The 18,441-nt window shown below is 42.0% G+C and overlaps 1 protein-coding gene across 6 annotated transcripts in view; it reads left to right on the top strand.

Annotated features, from left to right (window-relative positions):
* ATG7 (autophagy related 7) overlaps positions 1-18,441 on the top strand; it is a 228,897-nt gene that overhangs the window by 159,260 nt on the left and 51,196 nt on the right. The window contains exon 18 of one of the 6 annotated variants that reach the window (XM_029917410.1): positions 11,961-12,025. The exons of 4 other annotated variants lie outside the window; for them this stretch is intronic. In XM_029917410.1, coding sequence (XP_029773270.1) covers positions 11,961-12,017 — 57 coding nt within the window. In that variant the 3' untranslated portion in view covers positions 12,018-12,025. Of the gene's footprint in view, positions 1-2,180; positions 2,627-11,960; positions 12,026-18,441 lie in introns of those variants that run through there. One more of the 6 variants, XM_029917406.1, reaches the window with a different exon arrangement.

Genomic DNA, 18,441 nt, shown 5'->3' with positions numbered 1-18,441 from the left:
AATTTACTGGAGCTTTTTTTCGTTTTTAAAAGAACATTTACATTACTTTCTTTTATGCATGCAGTAACTTTTGATCAGAACATGACTCCACTCTCTTGTTTAATGTTGAGCATCTGGATTAAAGGCTCCTTTTAATCTTAAATACAGATTATGACTCTCTTTCCCTTTAAGCAAACTGCCATAAAACCTTGGCCCATGTCCAGTTTTCTTCATTAAAGCTCTCTTTATTATAGTGTTTTCGGATGGCAGTCATTAAATGATTGTCATGCACAATGGGCACTTGATTATAATTATTTAACTGGCAATCAGTTATTGCAGCACTTTGGTAGTGTAATTAATAGGGAGCATGTTGGTACCTGCCAGCATCTTTGAGATCTTCAACTCTGGGTTAGGGAGAGAAGCAGAATCTAAACATAGGGACAGAAAGAATCAGGCACTTCTATGAATGGAAGATTTTCTTTTATTCTTCCCAATCTGGTTCTTGTCCACTTTGTTCCATAAGGTGGATGAACAATAGTGATCACATAAGACGTGGATAAGAATTTTTGTGCTATAAAATCCTAAAACAATCAATACATTCAGTAATGAATTAATATAAATCTGCTCCACGGCTGAGAAACGCTGAATAGGTACAAGTATATTTCTCTAATTCTGCTTTTTTATTTATTTTATTTTTTTAATGTTTTTATTTATTTTTGAGAGAGAGAGACAGTGTGAGCAGGGGAGGATCAAAGAGAGAGGGAGACACAGAATTCAAAGAGAGGCTCCAGGCTCTGGTCTAGCTGTCAGCACAGAGCCTGACACGGGGCTCGAACCCACAAACCATGAGATCTTGACCTGAGCCGAAGTTGGACGCTTAACTGACTGAGCCACCCAGGCGCCCCTAATTCTGCTTTTTTAAAAAAAACATACTTTTCCCACTCTCATGTAGGCATTTCAGCATTTCTTTCATGACTGAAAGTGGCTGTCGGATGCCACTAGCAAAAAGTTGGCATAAAAGATGAGTTGCATTCACACCACACCTAGAAAGCCTTTCATTGCTAAAGAAGTTAATGAAGGCTAAACCATCTGCAAAATGGCAGATTTAAATAGCAAAAGGCCTTTATTTTTTTTTCTTAATGTTTATTTATTTTGAGAGAGAGAGAATGTGTGTCTGAAAGGCGGAAGGCCAGAGGGAGAGGGAGACAGAGGATATGAAGCTGGACTCTGAGCGGACAGTAGAGAGCCCAGTGCAGGGCTCAAACCCACAAGCCATGAGGTCATGACCTGAGCCAAAGTCAGATGCTTCACTGACTGAGCATCTGCCCATCTGACTGAGGTGCCCTGCAGTAGGCCTATAAAGTAAAAGAAAACATTAGGTGAAATTTTAAAAGTGCTTTTCCTAACCCTCCCTTTCACCAACTGAACACGATCTAATCAATAAGGGAAGCATGAATCACCCTATTTACTAAGCGTATAAAGAAGATAATCAAAATGTGCAAGCTCAAACTTGAAAAAAATAAATTCTCAATTTCCTATTTATCTTATTAAGCAATGCACATTTATTTTTGTGATGTATCTATTTGTACAACTGAGATATTTAAGTTCAGGGCAACTTAACGCACTGATGGAATACTACCCTACCTGAACTCTGGGACAGGGGGCAAGGAACCCGCTTCTTGAAATCAAGTAAGTGCATGTATATTTACGCACACATACTTTTTTAGTTTGTGGATATTGGACAGTGCTAGAGGAGTTTCTTGGGAATCTAATCTTCTCAGTGGCAAGCTCCAGCATTGCCTCTGCCAGTAGTTGAGTTCATATGGACCTGATGCCAATTTTCTTTTCACATATGTGAAATAACAGTTTGGCACATAGCAAACAAAACAGTGACACCACAGAGAAGACTTGTGCTCTTTAAGAAGTGAAATGGGCAGATTCAGAACTCATTTTTTCTCTAGGTGAACTGAGTTTAAATTAAATTAAATGTTTCAAGAGGTTACAGTATTTGTGTGACTTTGAAAAGGTCAAAGGCCATGGCAATAAAGTATTTTCATTTTATAGAGTTTTTCTTGGAAAGGCTGAATGCCCTGTGACAGCAGAGTGCTTAAAAACCCAGAGGCCGGTGCCAGCATGAAATCCAAACATCATAAAGTGACTTCCAAAGCCCCGATAATTATTGGTCCCTTCTCTTGGAACAGAGCGTCTCTCAACGAGTCCAAATCTGCCGGCTCAGAATCCCCTTCCTAGCCTAGGGTTTGGAGCATGAAGCGGTGGGGAAGGCAACGTTCTCCGGGAAGGAAAGGAAAAGTCACTGAGCAACAACCGTCTGATGAATCAAAAACCACAAACATGAGCCCTGTTCAAGGGAGCAGGGTTTTTTCCTCTGACAAAGTTTATTTCTTTAATTTTTTTTTTTAACCAAAGAAAGACAAGGGAGACCAACCAGTGGCCCAGTGGCCATTGCTGTATGCATGCCTGGTCCCTCAGTCAGTCTTTGAAAATCCAGCTAATGTGTTCCTAGCAAAATGCCTACCCCCAGCCGTCTCCACTCAGGGCAGTATGCCTTTGCCAGATGAGATCCTTCTGAAGCAAAGGGACTGCTTGTTGAGGCTTTGCACGCTTTGGTTGTGCCCTGGAATCCTGCCTCGTGACCCATGCTCCTCTGCTTCCTCAGTTTTACCCACAGGGTGCTTGGGGAGACTTGCCTTCTGCCCACGCTGCTTCTACATACAGAAGCCTTCTGAAAACTCTGCTTACCAGGACTTGAGATCCATGCTCTTCAGTGAATTTCCATCAGAGGGTCTCTGCCAAGTCACACAAATCTGTCAAAGAAGGCTTGTGTAGGAGAGCCCCGAGTCCCTGTCCACAGAGGGATGGCTCAGCAGCTATCCCAAGGGCTGGCCGGCCAGCCGTCTCGTCTTTCCCACCCCCTCCATCAGCCTTCACTGCCACCTGCTAATGCATCTAAACGGAGCAAGAGGTCTCGGTCACAACAGATGATCAGAGTTGATGCCAGAAGTGTAAACAAGTCATAAATTACTCTTAATTCTTCTTGGCTGTGGATGTTGTTAGTCTTTAGAGATGGAAAAATATACTCACTTTAATCTCTTTTATTTATATAATATAATAGTTGGTCTTCTCATATGACTATAAATCTCACTTTTCTTCAACAAGCATTTCCTAAGCTTATGCTCTGGGCGAAGTACTGTGTAAGCTGCTACTCTTGAGAACAGACATGGGAGTTCGTAGGTAGTGGGGACAGAGTTTCAGTTTGGGAAGATGAGAAAGTTCTGGTGACAGATGGTGGCGATGGTTATACAACAATGTCAGTCTACTTAATGTCATCAAACTGTACATTTTAAAATGGCTAAAATGGTAGATTTTCTTGCCTATTTTACCACAGAATAAATTATGGACCTTAAACTTTTTTTCAGTAAAGACTATTTGTTGTAAGATATAAATTCCACATAGAGTCTATCCTATATCCAGCAAAATAAGTGTGTGGGACTCACCACAAAAACCTAGAATTCCACATTTCTTATATCTGACATAGCAAGTACTGAGATCATCATTTCATTGATTTCTCCTAGTGTCAGAATACCATAGAAGGTTCTATTTAAGTTAACAAATGATTATCCTCGGAGATCCAAGTGAAAATAGAGTCTCAACAATTTGCATTGAGTAACAAATCACTGAGTTAGGTCTTCTGCTTAAAGGCCGTGCCACAGGCCCCCAAATGGCGAGAGCTTTGTTGAGCTTGGGGAGCAGAGACTCGGATCCTGCCTCGAGAGAAAGCCCTGGCTTCAGGCTCTGGCTCCTGCCTCTGCCTCTGGCCGGTGGTTCGAGCGTGGGCGGGCCCTCACATCCTCATGGACCATTGTGTCCTAACCTGTAAAATGGGGGTGAAGAGGCCGTCCTTGCAGGCTGTCTGGACTAAACACTTGTGAAAGCACTCAGCACTGGGCTGGGGACACAGTAGGTGGCAAGTCAGTGCCATCTCCCTAGCCCCTGAGACTTCTGTGACAAAGGACTGTAGTGCAGTGGGTGTCTGAGACAGCCTCCAGAGCGCCCCTCATCCCACATGTGTGGGAGTGTGGGAGCCTCCTCCTGAAAGTCTTTTCTCCCTCTGCTGAGGAGACCCAGGTCTCCTCTCCAGTCATTCTCTAGACTCTGCTGTCTGCTCTGCCTGCCTTTGCACTAGGAAGTTCATGATGCGAATATATTGATGCTGTGTGAGAGGGGAAATGGCCCGCCCCCAGCCCCATGCCAGCAGCAGCTGTGGACGCCCAGCAGTGCTCAGTGTCTCATGGTGTCGGGCCTCCTGCTCTTTCGTGAGCCCCAGGCCTCACTGTCTCGCTTCTCAGACCTACAACCTTTCCCTAGGGTTCGAATATCTTCCCCTTGGTTTTTTTTTTTTTTTTTTTTTTTTTTTTAACCTCTTGTCTCTCGGTTGGGAGCCAGGAGCAAAGAAAGGTGTTTGTTACCCCAGACCTGTGTCTTTTGGTCTGGTAGCTTGGCCCCAGCAGACCTTCCTGCAAGTCTCCAAAGCTGTACCTAGGGACTGTCACCCTTCCTTCCTTGTGGATGCATGCTGTTCCTCTGGCTCCAGGGCATAGCCCAGCATTGTACCAGGACTCATTAAGACCTGAAATTCAAGATTAGAGTACTTTGATGGGTGGTGTAAATTATCGGCTTCCCCAGGTTCATGACATCTGAGTGATAAAGAGCTGGGCACCCCTTCCACACAGCACTGTAAGCTAATGCCAGACTACCAAGTTTGTGGTTCTCAACCCTTTTATTATTTTTTTAACTTTTAATTCAGAATTGTATAATTTATATACAATTTAACCTTAATAAGCGTACAGATCTTGAGTATACATCTCAGTGAATTTTTATGATCCGCACATCTGTATCGGCACCACCCAGACTGAGATTCAGAACATTTCCAGTCCTCCAGAGCCTCGGACCCCCTTCTGGTCAGCACTCCCCCACACAGGCAACTGCTCCTCCAGTCTCCATCATCTTAGATTGGATTGCGTTCTCGACTTGTCGGCACCTACTGCCACCCCTAAATCCCAATTTTCTATTTAATATCATTTAAGAATTCGGAATCGATAATTGCCTATTGTGACTGAAAAGAAACAAAGTAGTGGTCACTTTAGAAATACTTCTTCTGCCCTCCCCACCTACACACATTCTAATGTGCCCTGTGCCCCCACCAGCCCCACCAACCAGGTCATGGTCAGGGAGCTGAGATCCCCATCCTTTCTGGTCATTCCTGCTCTGTCCCAGGGTCTGAAAAGGAATAGAAACAGACGTACTAGGACCTTAGTTCTGTTTTCCTGGTGCCCAAACCTCAAGGTACAGTGTTTTCTAAGCTGAACAAGAGGTGTGGTTCTTAGAATCGTCAGATATCCGTGGAGTTTCCAACATGCTCCGATTCCTGCTTTCCTTTTTCTGTCAAAGCGGGTTTGCCTTTCTCCTGATAATGTGTTCAGTTTTCTCAGGATGGGAATGCATTTGAGGAGGAATATCACCATTGCACTCCCCTTTCAACATGTTAATGGTGACCAACATGACCTGTTTCTACTGGGAATATTAGGAGAAGATGGTTTAACAGGAGGTGCACAGAGCCTCCATTTGGGCATGGAGTGCCCTACTCAAATCCTTGTGTTTAAAAATGGAGCTTAGTCTGTTTATCCTACAGCAAAAATACATACAAGAAGCTATTATTATATTGACAATGGCGCCAAACAGGAAATCAGAGGATTCACAGATGTTATCTGCTTTAATGCAATGGGTTTTCTACCCACTGACTCTGCAGCCAATCAGGATAGACTCCACAAAGGGCTTTAAGGAACATGTTATTGACATAATGTGTGTTTCTTGGGCTTTGCAGACTACATTTTGTTCCCAGAGTTCTGAGGGGAAAAGTGAGAGGGAGGCTTAGAAAGAGAGAGAGAGAAAGAGAGATGAAAAGCAAGAAAGAATTGAGATCAATTCCATCATTACAATTAAAATATAATTATAACATTCCTTAATACAGAGTAGATTTTGGTATAATTCAACAATGTAAGCACTTATTATATGCACAGAATTGCCTAAAACAGTTTGCAGCCCAAAGGGAAGGTGATATGTCAAAAGGAGTAAGTCCTCAAAACTCTTTTTTTTCAAAAATTTTTAATGTTTAATTATTTTTGAGAGAGAGACAGAGCATGATGGGGGAAGGGGCAGAGAGAGAAGGAGACAGAATCTGAAGCAGACTCCAGGCTCTGAACTGTCAGCACAGAGCCCAATGTGGGGCTCAAGCTCGCAAACTGGAGATCACTCCTGAGCTGAGGTCAGCGCTTAACCACTGAGACACTCAGGTGCCCTACAATTGTCTCTAGCATTTGAATCCATGATTTAGATTAGGGCAAAATTGGCACATCTAGCTAATTCATGGGTGATGCCAACCCTGAAAGAGTATGAAAATGAAGACCTAAAGAGATCATGACAGGTGCAAAGCTGAACCTAGAAAGTTGAACCACAGCAAGCACAAGTGTTAAGTTCTTAGATCATTGAAAGCTCCTGTGAGTATAGAAGGGGAGAGACAGTAAACAGTGGCACTTGTGAGACTTGGCTGTGGCCGCAGGCAGAGTGTGGGCAAGGCGGGGGTATGAAGAGGCATGACACTGCTTTTGCACTGTGAACTCGCGTCTCTCAAAATTCCATTATGCACACTCGAAGGTGCTGAACAGAAGGAAGAGGTGGCCTCATGACTGTGCCTGGATGTGGAGGACTCACATTGATGGGGGACGGACTTTGTACCAGTCGTAGGGCCCCGGTGGCCACTTGTCAGAGGGATTGTAGGAAGGATCCGTATGCCCTGTAGAGGTTTGGAGCAGGTGCTGTGTGAGGCCTCATCCAACCCTGATTTTCTGTGTTTGCTTGTGTGTACATGTGACCTCAGCGCAGAGTGCAGGCTCAGGTGACTTCTGATAAGATGGCCTTGGAGAAGGAGCCTGGAGCTGTAATGCGTCTTGAAGTGTGACAGAACTGAGCACAAGGTGAAGGTAGACAGGTATGGCGTGGGAGGAGTGTGCTGGGAGACAGTGAGAGAAATTTGGGTATGTAGGGTGGAACAGCAGAGTGGGAACCCCTAGGAGATGGAGATTTGGGCACCCTTACGCTCACGGGGTCTATTACAAGCTCACAGGGTGACACAGACCCCAACCCCACAACCTTGGTGATACTAGCAGTTCCCTCTTCTGTTGGTTGACAGTCACTGGGGGTGCCCAGACCAAACCACTCAAAAGTTATTTCTGCTACAGAAGGCTTATAGTCAGTTTCCTCTTTTTTTATTTTAATGTTTATTTATTTATTTTGAGAGCACACACAGTCACAAGCGGGGAAGGGGCAGAGACAGAGGGAGAGAGAGAGAGAGAATCCCAGCACAGAGCCTGATGTGGGGCTCAAATCCACGAACCATGAGATCATGACCTGAACCGAAATCTAGAGTCGGTCGCTTAACCGCCTGAGCCACCCAGGCACCCCTACATCCGGTTTCCTAAAGGCCGTGGGGGAGAGGCGCCTTGTTAGGACAGGAGCAGCGGGGCCCGGGCACCTGCAGCCTCAGCGGAGGTTTGCATTCGTACCAATGCTAAGTCTCAGAACTTGCCAAAGCTTCAGGTTGTCGTTCCCAGTGGCCATCATTTTAACCGAGTTTCTCTTTGGCCTTTGTTCATAAATGTGGCTTGAGAGAACCCTTCTATAGTCTGGCCACCAGCACACTTGATCTAGTTTTATTTCCGACCTTCACCCTTGATTTTCTCTTAACTGAGCAGCAAACAGCAAGACGCAGAACTTATTCAGGGGACATTGACTCAGTTCATTTGCACTGTAAGGACTTGCACTGCATTGTGTTACCTTTTGCAAACACATCACAGTTTGACTTCCAGGCATTTTCCACACAATGGCCCTTTGAAGTGAGTAAATTAGGGCTCATTCCCCTTCTCAGAGATGATGAGATTACTGCAGGAGAGGTGAACTGAAGCGGGGAGAGTGGTTTAGTAAATGTGGAGAACAGCCCATTTTATGAACGGAAAGGCCATTGGAAGTAGGACGTTTTTGCTCTTGAACTAAAGAAACATTACAGAGAAAAGGTTTGGCATTGGCAAGGCCAAGTTAAACAGGATACAGCATTCTCTCCCAGTGTTTCCACCACCACGCCCCTCTCCTCACTCCGGTGCTTGTGGGTGACTTCCTAATCTGTGAATGGGTTCGCTGACCTGTAAGCAAGGATGGGAGGTGGAGATTTCACTTGCACAAACTCATCGAAGGAAGTCGTTCTGCAAGTTTCCCAAGGATGAGGGCATGTTTTTTCTTCCCCCTCCATTGCCACTCCCCTGCCTGTTCCACTGTAAAAAGACCTCAACCTCCCTACCCTGGCAGAACCTGTAACCCAGAGCTGCATTTAGAGGCCTGCTGTGGCCATGTGTATCCTGGCCTTCTTTGGAGGCTGCTAAGGTTATGTGCCCCCCCCCACACTAGACCAGCGCCTCTAAAAAGATATCAGGGCTATCAAAGAGACTGCAATATCCGGGGGCCATTTAAAAAGCCAGAGACATGTTCTGTGACTCATCACCAGGTCCTGACATTTAATAATCCCATCACCCTAGGGGGTCCCAAATACTGTCTCATTTGATCTTCTACCCGTTTGAATAAAGAATCAGGAGTGCTTTACATGCTGATTGCAAAGGATGCATTAACATCCCTTCTGAAGTTGGAAAGGAAAAATAAAGCTGTCATTGCTTGAATTAAACAAAATAAACACAAATCCATAGGACTTTTTTAAATGTCCTTTCTGATGTGGCCTTTACTGGATATTTCTTGTGTTTGTAATTGTGTCAAGTTCTAAGTCAGTCATTCTGTTCCCTGATTTCCCTTGATTTTCCATCATCATCTCCTGGTCAGACTCGGGTGCTCCTACTCTGTCTTCATGCAGGTTGTCCAGAACTTGTTTATTCCCTCAAGACACAAAGCAGATCATTTGCTTAATTTTTACTTTAAATGTTGTCTGTGAGTCGTCATCACGGGGCAGCTTTGGTACATGAGGCTGATCTTTGTTCCCTAGAAGTCTCTGCCAATATTCCGGTCTGTTGTATACATTCACTGCTATTATGGTAATAATAGTTTACAGAAGCCCAGATTATGATATTTTAATAATATAGGGCCCTTTGTTGACATAAATGCTTCATGCAAATTGGAATGAAATATTAAAACCACAATTTTGGCTCTACTGATCAGTATACAAAAAGATTGGACCTTATTCCTCAGATAGAAATGAGCCCCTATTGGCAGTTTAGGATTTCTTCATGTCTCACATCATAGAGCCCTCATTTTAAGAGTGAAGAAATGGAGACCTCGGACTACTCTTTGGTGAGTTTTTGGTCAGAAGGAGATTGAATTCCAAGTATCCTGGCTCTCAATCCAGTATTTTTTTCCTCCTATGTTTAACCCCTCTTTTTGTATACTTTCCTAGAAGCAAGGCTATGGTCTCCAAGCAGAATTTCTATAAACTCAATTCCAGTGTGCCCCAGTTAGAAAGAATCCTAAAACAGCAATTTTCCAAGCATGCAATCAAGGGCTGTGATTCCTTTTCTCGGGATTATAGCTTTGGGAACTTTGCTGTGTAGACCCTTGTGCAGTGTGGCTGGTGAGGGAGGGGGCTAACACCTACTGTGTATTCCGTCAGGCTTGTCCTCTGTAGGTGCTTTGCTATTTCAAGTGGCTTCATTTCCCACCTTCTCACTCTCCATCCACCACCCCGCTGGGATTAATCTTCCTAAAGCGCTAGTTTTTACTGACCACTGCTGTGACCAACACCTTCCTTTGATCAACTCTCCAAACTCTTCCGCTGCCAAGCACCCTCCCCACTCCACGCCCCACCAGACCCGTGTCTTACCGTTTCCAGAACAGGCCATATTAGTCTCCAGTCCTCTTTGTTCTTGTAAAGGCTTTCCTCCTGTCTGTGGTTCAGGCATGCCCACCCTTGCAGGAGCTTGGCCAGTCCCACCTGTCTGACTCTATCCTATGCCGTGCTCCAGCCTGACTGGACTCCCTTCGCGCTGATCAACTGAAATGTGGGCTGATTCCATGAGAGTGTAAACTGTAGCCATTGACATCATGATGGCATCACTGCCATGAGCTCTGATCTCTGAAGCTCAGCTATGAGCTCCCAGAGAAGTTCTCAGACTTTCTCAGTTCACAGTGCTCTCAGAGTCTCAGAAATGATTCCACAGAGCCCACTGGGCCAAAAGAAATCCATGGAAGTTTCATTTAGGACTCAACTAGTAGTCCTGTCCTAACAGTTGAGTACCTCTTTGAAAAAATACTGCACACAAATGGAAAGAAAACATCATTGTTTTATTCTGAAATAACCACAGCCATTTACTAATAGGTAATATGTTCCTCTTGGGTACTGCACAGCCTCCCAGTGTGTGGAATCAGATGGGACACTGCCACATTCCTGTTCTGTGTTGATTTTCACACAATACTTCTATAATATGACTGTCAAAAACCCAATTTTGCAAAGACATGAGATCATCAAAAAGAATATAGCACAAACTAAAATGTCGAGGCTGTGAACTACCTTGATCTGGTAGTTTGTTCAGTGCCTGACAGGTACTATGTATCACGTTTTCCTGAAAAAAAAATTTTTTCCTGAAAATTTTAATACATCCCCTCCCATGGCACAAATTCACTGCAGTGCCCTGAGGCACTGAGGCACACACTTTGGGAACCACAGCTCTAGTGTCATATCACCCATCCTTCTCTTGTGTGTTCCCCCAAAATACACTGAGCAATGCAGTCCTCATAGAGGTGACCAATTAATACTTTATAAAGCTTTTAATCTTTGACCGTCTGATAGAGGCCATAAGCACCTCAGCAGGGCAGTGAGTTCCCTGGCATGGCAGTTATTCAGGTTAGGTCCACTTAAACGCCTTCTGGGGATGCCGCAAAGGACATTCCTACACTAAATAGAGGTTGGCTTAAATGCCCTTTAAATTCCATTCCATTGGTAAGGTTCTTTAATTCGGTAGAAGTGATGTGCCATGGAAGACCAACACACAGTGCATGCCAACACAGTGCCAATCGTGGCATGACAGGGTGTTAAGTTTAAGGATGAAATGTCTCAGACCCCTAGGCCAAAAATATAAAAATATTTGAATTCTTGCTGGACTTGGTATGGAGGTAGAGACCTAAAACTGCTGTTTCCTTGATTAATAAAGTACATTCACTGAGAGACCTTTTTCCTTTCAATTGCCACAGAAATTGACCAATAGGACAATACTGAGGAACCCACAGTACATTTTGGAAAAGTGGAAGTAGAGCAAAAAAAAAAAAAAAATTCTGATCATCTATAATACAACTAAAAACTACACATTAAGAAAAATTAACACATGAAAGTAAAATACCACTGGGAGTTTTAAAAACTCCTCTTGGGTCAGTGAGGAAATCAAAATGAAAACTGTAGACTATCTAGAAAGTAATGTGAACATGCTACACATAAATTTTTTTTTGACACACCTAATATAATACTTAGGAAAATTCAGCAACCTAAGTTCTCTTATGAATAACAAAAATGAATGAAAATAAAAGAAATGATGTTTCAAACTTAGGACATTATAAAAAAAAAATTAACCCAGGGATGTCAGAAGGAAAATCTTGGAAAGGTGCCCCAGACACAGTAAGCACTTAATAGATGGTAGCCATTATTGTTATTTCCCTGTTACAAAGACTGAGGAATTTCTGTTTGAAGGTACAGGGAACTCTGCTGGATATAGTCTTAAATTTGAAAAGCAAGGCCCACTTTTGAGACAGTTGGGGAAGTTTGAATAAGGACTCCATGTTAGATGATCGATAGTATTGAATTAATTTTCACAGGTGTGATGATGTCATTATGGGTATGCAGGAGGATACTCTTATTCTTACAGGACAGATGCTGGTGCATTCAGAACAGAGGTGTCATGATGTCTGTGGGAGACTTTTAAGTGACTCCAGGTAAAAAACATAGATGAAGAGAAAAATGGGAAAATATCAATGCACATTTATGTGAATAGGATTGAGGTGTTGATTCAAACTTCCTCTAAATTTGAAACTTTAAGAAGGATATTACCAAAAACCAAGGTATAGGACATGTGTAGTATATTTTTTTAAGAATCATATGTGTTTAGGGGCGCCTGGGTCGCTCAGTCAGTTAAGCATCCGACTTAGGCTTAAGTCATGATCTTGCAGTTCATGAGTTTGAGCCCCGTGTCAGGTTCTGTGCTGACAGCTCCGAGCCTGGAGCCTGCTTCAGATTCTGTGTCTCCCTCTTTCTCCCCTTGCCTGCTCATACTCTGTCTCTCTCTCTCTCAAAAATAAATAAACATTTAAAAAAATTAAGAATCATATGTATATATATGTCTGTGTGTGTTTATATGTCTACATGCTTGTATATGCATGAACTCTAAGGGACAGACCAGAAATTGAGAACTGTGATTGCTAGTGGGGAAAAGAATTGGTTGGCTGGGGACAGGACTAGAAGGAGACTTAGCTCTTGAATTTCATACTGTATCCTTCCATTTTCTATCTTAATGAAAAAATAAAAGCTATTATCGTTTGTTTTTTTTTTTTAACTCCATATCCTGTGCTCAGTTTCACTGTTCTGCCACATTGTATAAATGAAATAATTTATGCCCAGGGTGAGGCAAAGACTACTTAGGAAGTGCCTTCACTCAGTGCAGATTTCTTGGATGGTTCCCTCCTTGCACTGTCAGGACTCTGCTGTAGGTTTCCTGTGGGCGAGCAGCCTGCGGGCCTCCCAGCTGAGAGTCCCACCCCTCCCGCACACAGCACCCTTTGACCTTGGCTCTGTGGGGGTTTCATGAGGACGTTTTTACAGCTGGTGGAAGGTGGTGGGCACATGGGATGGTCCTCAGAGGCCAAAGGTGTGTGGGCTTCCTGTTTTTGCTGTGACTCAGACATGTGGGAGAGCATTTCTGTAGAGCTTGCTCGCCCTGCCAAGTGAGACTCCCCAGTGTCAGAGTTCAGGACAAGAGTCACCTGCTCCTCAAGGCTCCCTCCAGGCAGAAAACCAGAACTGAAGTCTTTTGGGGATGGCTCGTGGCGCCAGTGATCTGGGGGCTCAGAGGGCAGTACCTGGGAGATCCTAGCCATCCTCTTTAGAAGCGAAGCCCCCGAGGCCAGGAGAGGTCCACTGACTTCGACGGAGGAGTGGCCCAGCTGGTAACCACACGTCCTGTGAGCCATCTCTGCAGGGTTCTTTCCATGACACAGGAGCCCTGAGAGGATCGGGACCCTGGGGCAGGCCTTCCGCTCATTCCACTGGGCAGATGCTCACTTGCTCTGAAAAGAAAAGAGTGTGGTGCAGTGCGGCTCAAAGCTGAGGGGTCAGGGAGGGAGAGGGGGTGAGAAAGAAGGCGCAGTTTACTCAAAACCATTAGTTTGCCCCTGCAAGGTGTCACAGGGAACCCAGCTCACCTCTTACTTGAAAGAGACTGATAAACTTGTGAGGATTTTATCCTTTGCCCTCAGAGTATGAACCCACTAACACTGGAGATGTTACACAGAATACTTGAGAACTTCTTTTTCACTATTAACTTTATTAAGAAATACTTCAGGGAGCGCCTGGCTGGCTCAGTCAGTTAAGCCTCTCTGCCTCTTGGTTTTGGCTCAGGTCACGGTCTCATGGTTCATAAGTTTGAGCCCTAAGACTCCATACTGACAATGCTGGGATTGTGTGGCATTCTCTGCCCCTCTCCCAATTGTATACTCTGTCTTTCTCAAAATAAATAAATAAACCTTAAAAAAAATACTTCAGACATTCAAAGACTTAGTGCACATAATGAAAGCCTACATACTACATTCAGCCAATGAACAATGAGAATAGCATGTTCAAAGGCACAGATGTTGCCTTTTTTAGGTAACTGGAGAATAGGATACATGTAAGGATGATGCTGAGAGATGAAGCTTGGAAGGTAGGTGGGTTGAGACTAGAGTGGGGAGCGTTTTGAATGGACTTCATTCGTCATGATGATAGGGAGGACCCATCGAATCCTATTAAGAGAAGAGACACAGTAGGGACTGTTAGAAAAACCCTTCTGGCAGCCAGGAAAGACTTGAATTGGAAAGGGACATGTAGAGGCCTGATCTGGAGATAAGAGAAGGTGCTAACAATAGGAAAAAAAGGAAGGAAAGGATGAATTTGAAGGCAGCTACTCTGTTAGGAATGGGCAAAATACAGATTGGTAGAGAGACGGACTATGAAAACAAGAGACAACAAAATGGAGTATAATGTGGAAGTAATGGCATAGACATCTCAGTAAGGACAAAGGTTCAAGGCACATGAACGAAATGAGCATTAGTTAAAAGTAGAGTCCTCCCACCTGTCTTACTGTCATGTATTGATTTTTGCACATGCTCAAGTCAGGAAAGGGGGGAAGTCATCTGCATTTGGGATCAAGAAGCAGCATTTAGTGTTCCTGCCCTGCCCCTTGACCGTCGGTGAGACCTTGTGCAAGCCAGCTGACCTAAGACTGCAGTCCGTTCCGCCATAGAACAGGATTTGTCTATTGCCCCAGGATCCCTTCCAGACCTGACATCTTCCAGTCTCTTTTTCTTGCCTGATTGGCCTAGACATGCCCTGGGAGCTTTTAGACCTTAGTTCCAGTTCCTACTGTGACCTCTTCTGGGACCCGTGGGGTGCTTAGACATGTGTTACTTCATTTCCAGCCATTTGGAGGGTTTTCTTGTCTTTCTGCTCTCATACTTTAATTCATGTCCACAGTGGTCAGAAAACGTGATTTTAATCCTTTGAAATTTGTTGAGATCTACTCTATGGCCAAGAATATAATCTATCTTGGTTAATGTGCTGCGTGCAATTGAAAAGAATCTATATTCTGCAGCTGTTGCACATATCATTCGAACGTTTGTCAGTTAAATTAGTGGATTAGTTGCGTTCGAATCTTCTGTATCCTTGCTGATTTCTTTTTTTGTCTGCAGTTTCTGTTAGAGATGTGTTAAAGTCTCTAGTGATGACTGTAGATTTGTCTGTACCTTTTTCTTATTCTCAACTTTTTTTTTTCTTCAAAAACTTATAAGCCAAGTTAGTTGATGCATAAACGTTTAGGACAGTGACATCTTCCTGGGGCTTTGACCCTTTTATCATTGTGAAAGGTCTCTAGTTCTCTCTTATGATACCTCTTACTTGAATATCTGTTTATCTCTTATTGATGTAACAAAACTTTCTTTTTATTAATTGTATGCTATAAAATTATTTACTCTTCAACCTGTTGAAAAGTCAATTGATGGGGGTTATTTTAGTTGTATCTGTGTTTCTTAAAGTCCAATATAATAGTTTTTGTCCTTTAATTAGGTGGTTTATGACATTAAACTAAAGGTTTAGTTAGGTTTAATTCTCTTGTCATTTGTTTTGTATTTTTCTGCTCTGTTTTTTTCCTCCTTCATTCCCTTTTCTTTGACTTTATTTTACATATTTATTTTAAACATTTTTATTTTTTATTCTTTTTTTTTAAGTAAACTCTACCCTTAACATGGAGCGCAAGCTCATGAAATTTCCAAATTAATCACTTACAGTTTTCCTCACCAATGTCCAACCAAGCAGGAAACTTAAACCAGTGTATTTGGTTACCTCCTTGCCAACTTTTTGTTATACTTGCTGTATATTTTATTTCTAAGTAAGTGATAAACCCACAAACCATTTTTACTGTTTTGTTTTTAATTACCAGTTGTCTCTGTATTTACCTATATATTTACATTTTGGAGCTTCTTTCATGGAATTATATACTTCAGTGTCAGAGCATCTGCCCATGAGCCTGAAGAACATCCATCATATAGTCATCATATCCCTTAGTGTTACTGGTGGACCCTTCTCCACGAGAAATGAACACTTGTCTTTTTGGTTTTTGTTTTTTTCTGAGAGCATCTTTACTTCACATTTCTTTCTGAAGGGCATCCTCCTAGGGCATAGAATTTTTGGCTGCCATTTTTTTCTTTCAGAACTTTTAAAAATCTTTACTTTGTGTAGTTTTTCTTAAGAAGTCAATGTTTTCACTTCTATTTTTTTTTAATTCCAGTATAGTTAACATATAGTATTCTATCAGTTTCAGGTATTTCAATATAGGGATTCAAAAGTTCTGTACAGCTAGACCTGAGTCAGTGCTCATCATGAGAAGTGTGCTCTTTTTAAAAAATTTTTAAAAAGTTTATTCATTTATATTAAGAGAGAAAGATAGAGTGCATGAGCAAGGGAGGGGCAGAGAGAGAGAGAGACAGAGAGAGAGAATCCCAAGCAAGCTCCACACTGTCAGTGCAGAGCCCAGTGTCAGGCTTGAACTCAGGAACGTGAGATCATGACCTGAGCTGAAATAAAGAGTTTGGATGCTTAACCAACTGAGCCACCCAGTCTCCCTGCTAAGTGTATTCTTAATCCCCTTCACCCATTTCATCCATTCCCCATTGGTGACCATCAGTTGTCAAAAGTCTTTTTATAGTTTGTCTCTTTCTCTTTGGTTTCTTAAATTTTGCATACGAGTGAAATCATAATGGTATTTGTCTTTCTCTTACTTCACTTAGCATTATACCCTCTGGATCCATCCATATTGTAGCAAATGGCAAGACTTCATTCTTTTTTATGGCTGATTAATATTCATGTGTGTGTGTACACCACATCTTCATTCATCTATTGATAAATGCTGTCATTAGTTGGCTATTGTAAAATAATACTCCTATAAACACAGGAGTGCATTTATCCCTTCGATTTAGTGTTTTCATATTCTTTGGGTAAATACCCATTAGTAGAATTACTGGATCACATGGTAATTCTATTTTTAATTTTATGAGAAGCCTCCAAACTGTTTTCCACAGTGGCTGTTACCAGTTTGTGTTCCCACCAACAGTGAAAGAAGGTTCCTTTTCTCTACATCTTTGCCAACATTTGCTGTTTCTTGTGTTTTTGATTTTAGCCATTCTGACAGGTGTGAAGTGATATCTCATTGTGGTTTTGATTTACATTTCCCTGACAGTGAGTGATGTTGAATATCTGTCCCTTGGCCATCTGGATGTGTTCTTTGGAGCATTGTCTGTTCATGTCTTCTGCCCATTTGTAATTAGATTATTTTATTTTTTGGTGTTGAGTTATATAAATTCTTTATATATTTTGGATACTAACCCTTTATTGGATATGTCATTTGCAGATATCTTCTCCCATTCACTAGGTTGCCTTTCAGTTTTGTTGATTCCTTCAATGTGCAGAAGTTTTTTATTTTGATATAGTCCCAGCAGTTTATTTTTGCTTTTGTTTCCCTTGCCCCAGGAGACCTATCTAGAAAAATGTTACTGTGCCCATGTCAGAGACACTATTGCCTATGCTCTCTTCGAGGATTTTTATGGCTTCAGGTCTCAAATATAGATCCTTAATCCATTTTGAGTTAATTTTTAGTGTGTGGTATAAGAAAATGGTCCAGTTTCATTCCTTTGCATGTTGCCATCCAGTTTTCCCAATACCATTTGTTGAAAGGACTGTCTGTTTCCCATTGCTTATTCTTGCCTCCTTTGTTAAAGATTAATTGACCATATAATTGTGGGTTTATTTCTGGTCTCTCCATTCTTTTTCACTGATCTATGTGTCTATTTTTGTGACAGTAACATACTTTTTGAATACTCAGCTTTGTAGTGTATCTTGAAATCTAGGATTATGATATCTCCATATTTGTTCTTTTTTCTTTGTTTCTTTTTTCTTCAAGAACTGCTTTGGCTATTTGGAGTCTTTTGTGGTTCCATGCAAATTTTAGGATTATTTGTTCTAGTTCTATGAAAAATGCTATTGATATTTTGATAGGAATTACATTAAATTTGTTCTTCTAATCTGTGTGAACGGAATATATTTCCTTTTGTATCATCTTGAATTTCATTCATCAGTGTTTTATAGGTTTTAGAGTACTGGTCTTTCACCTCTTTGGTTAAGTTTATTCCCAGGTATATAATTATTTTTGGTGCAATTGTAAATGGGATTGTTTTCTTAATTTCTCTTTCTGATACTTCATTATTAGTATACAGAAATGCAGTGGATTTCTATGTATTGTTTTTGTATACTGTGACCTTACTGAATTCATTTATAGTTTTAGTAGTTCTTTGATGGAGTCTTGGGGGATTTTTATATATAGTACTATGTCTCCCCCACTTTGGGAGAAAGCCCTGTTTTTCCCCATTAAGGATATTAGCTGTGAATTTTTCATAGATGGGCTTTATTATGTTGAGGTTTGTTCCCTCTAAACCTACTTTGTGGAGGGTTTTTATCATGAATAGGTGTTGTACTTTGTAAAATGCTTTTTTTTTCTCTATTAAATGGTCCTATGATTTTTATCTTTTCTCTTATTGATATGATTTATCACA

The sequence above is a fragment of the Suricata suricatta genome, chromosome 12 (assembly GCF_006229205.1).
Source record: "Suricata suricatta isolate VVHF042 chromosome 12, meerkat_22Aug2017_6uvM2_HiC, whole genome shotgun sequence".
Lineage (NCBI taxonomy): Eukaryota > Metazoa > Chordata > Mammalia > Carnivora > Herpestidae > Suricata > Suricata suricatta.
This window is presented reverse-complemented; position numbering and strand designations above follow the sequence as displayed.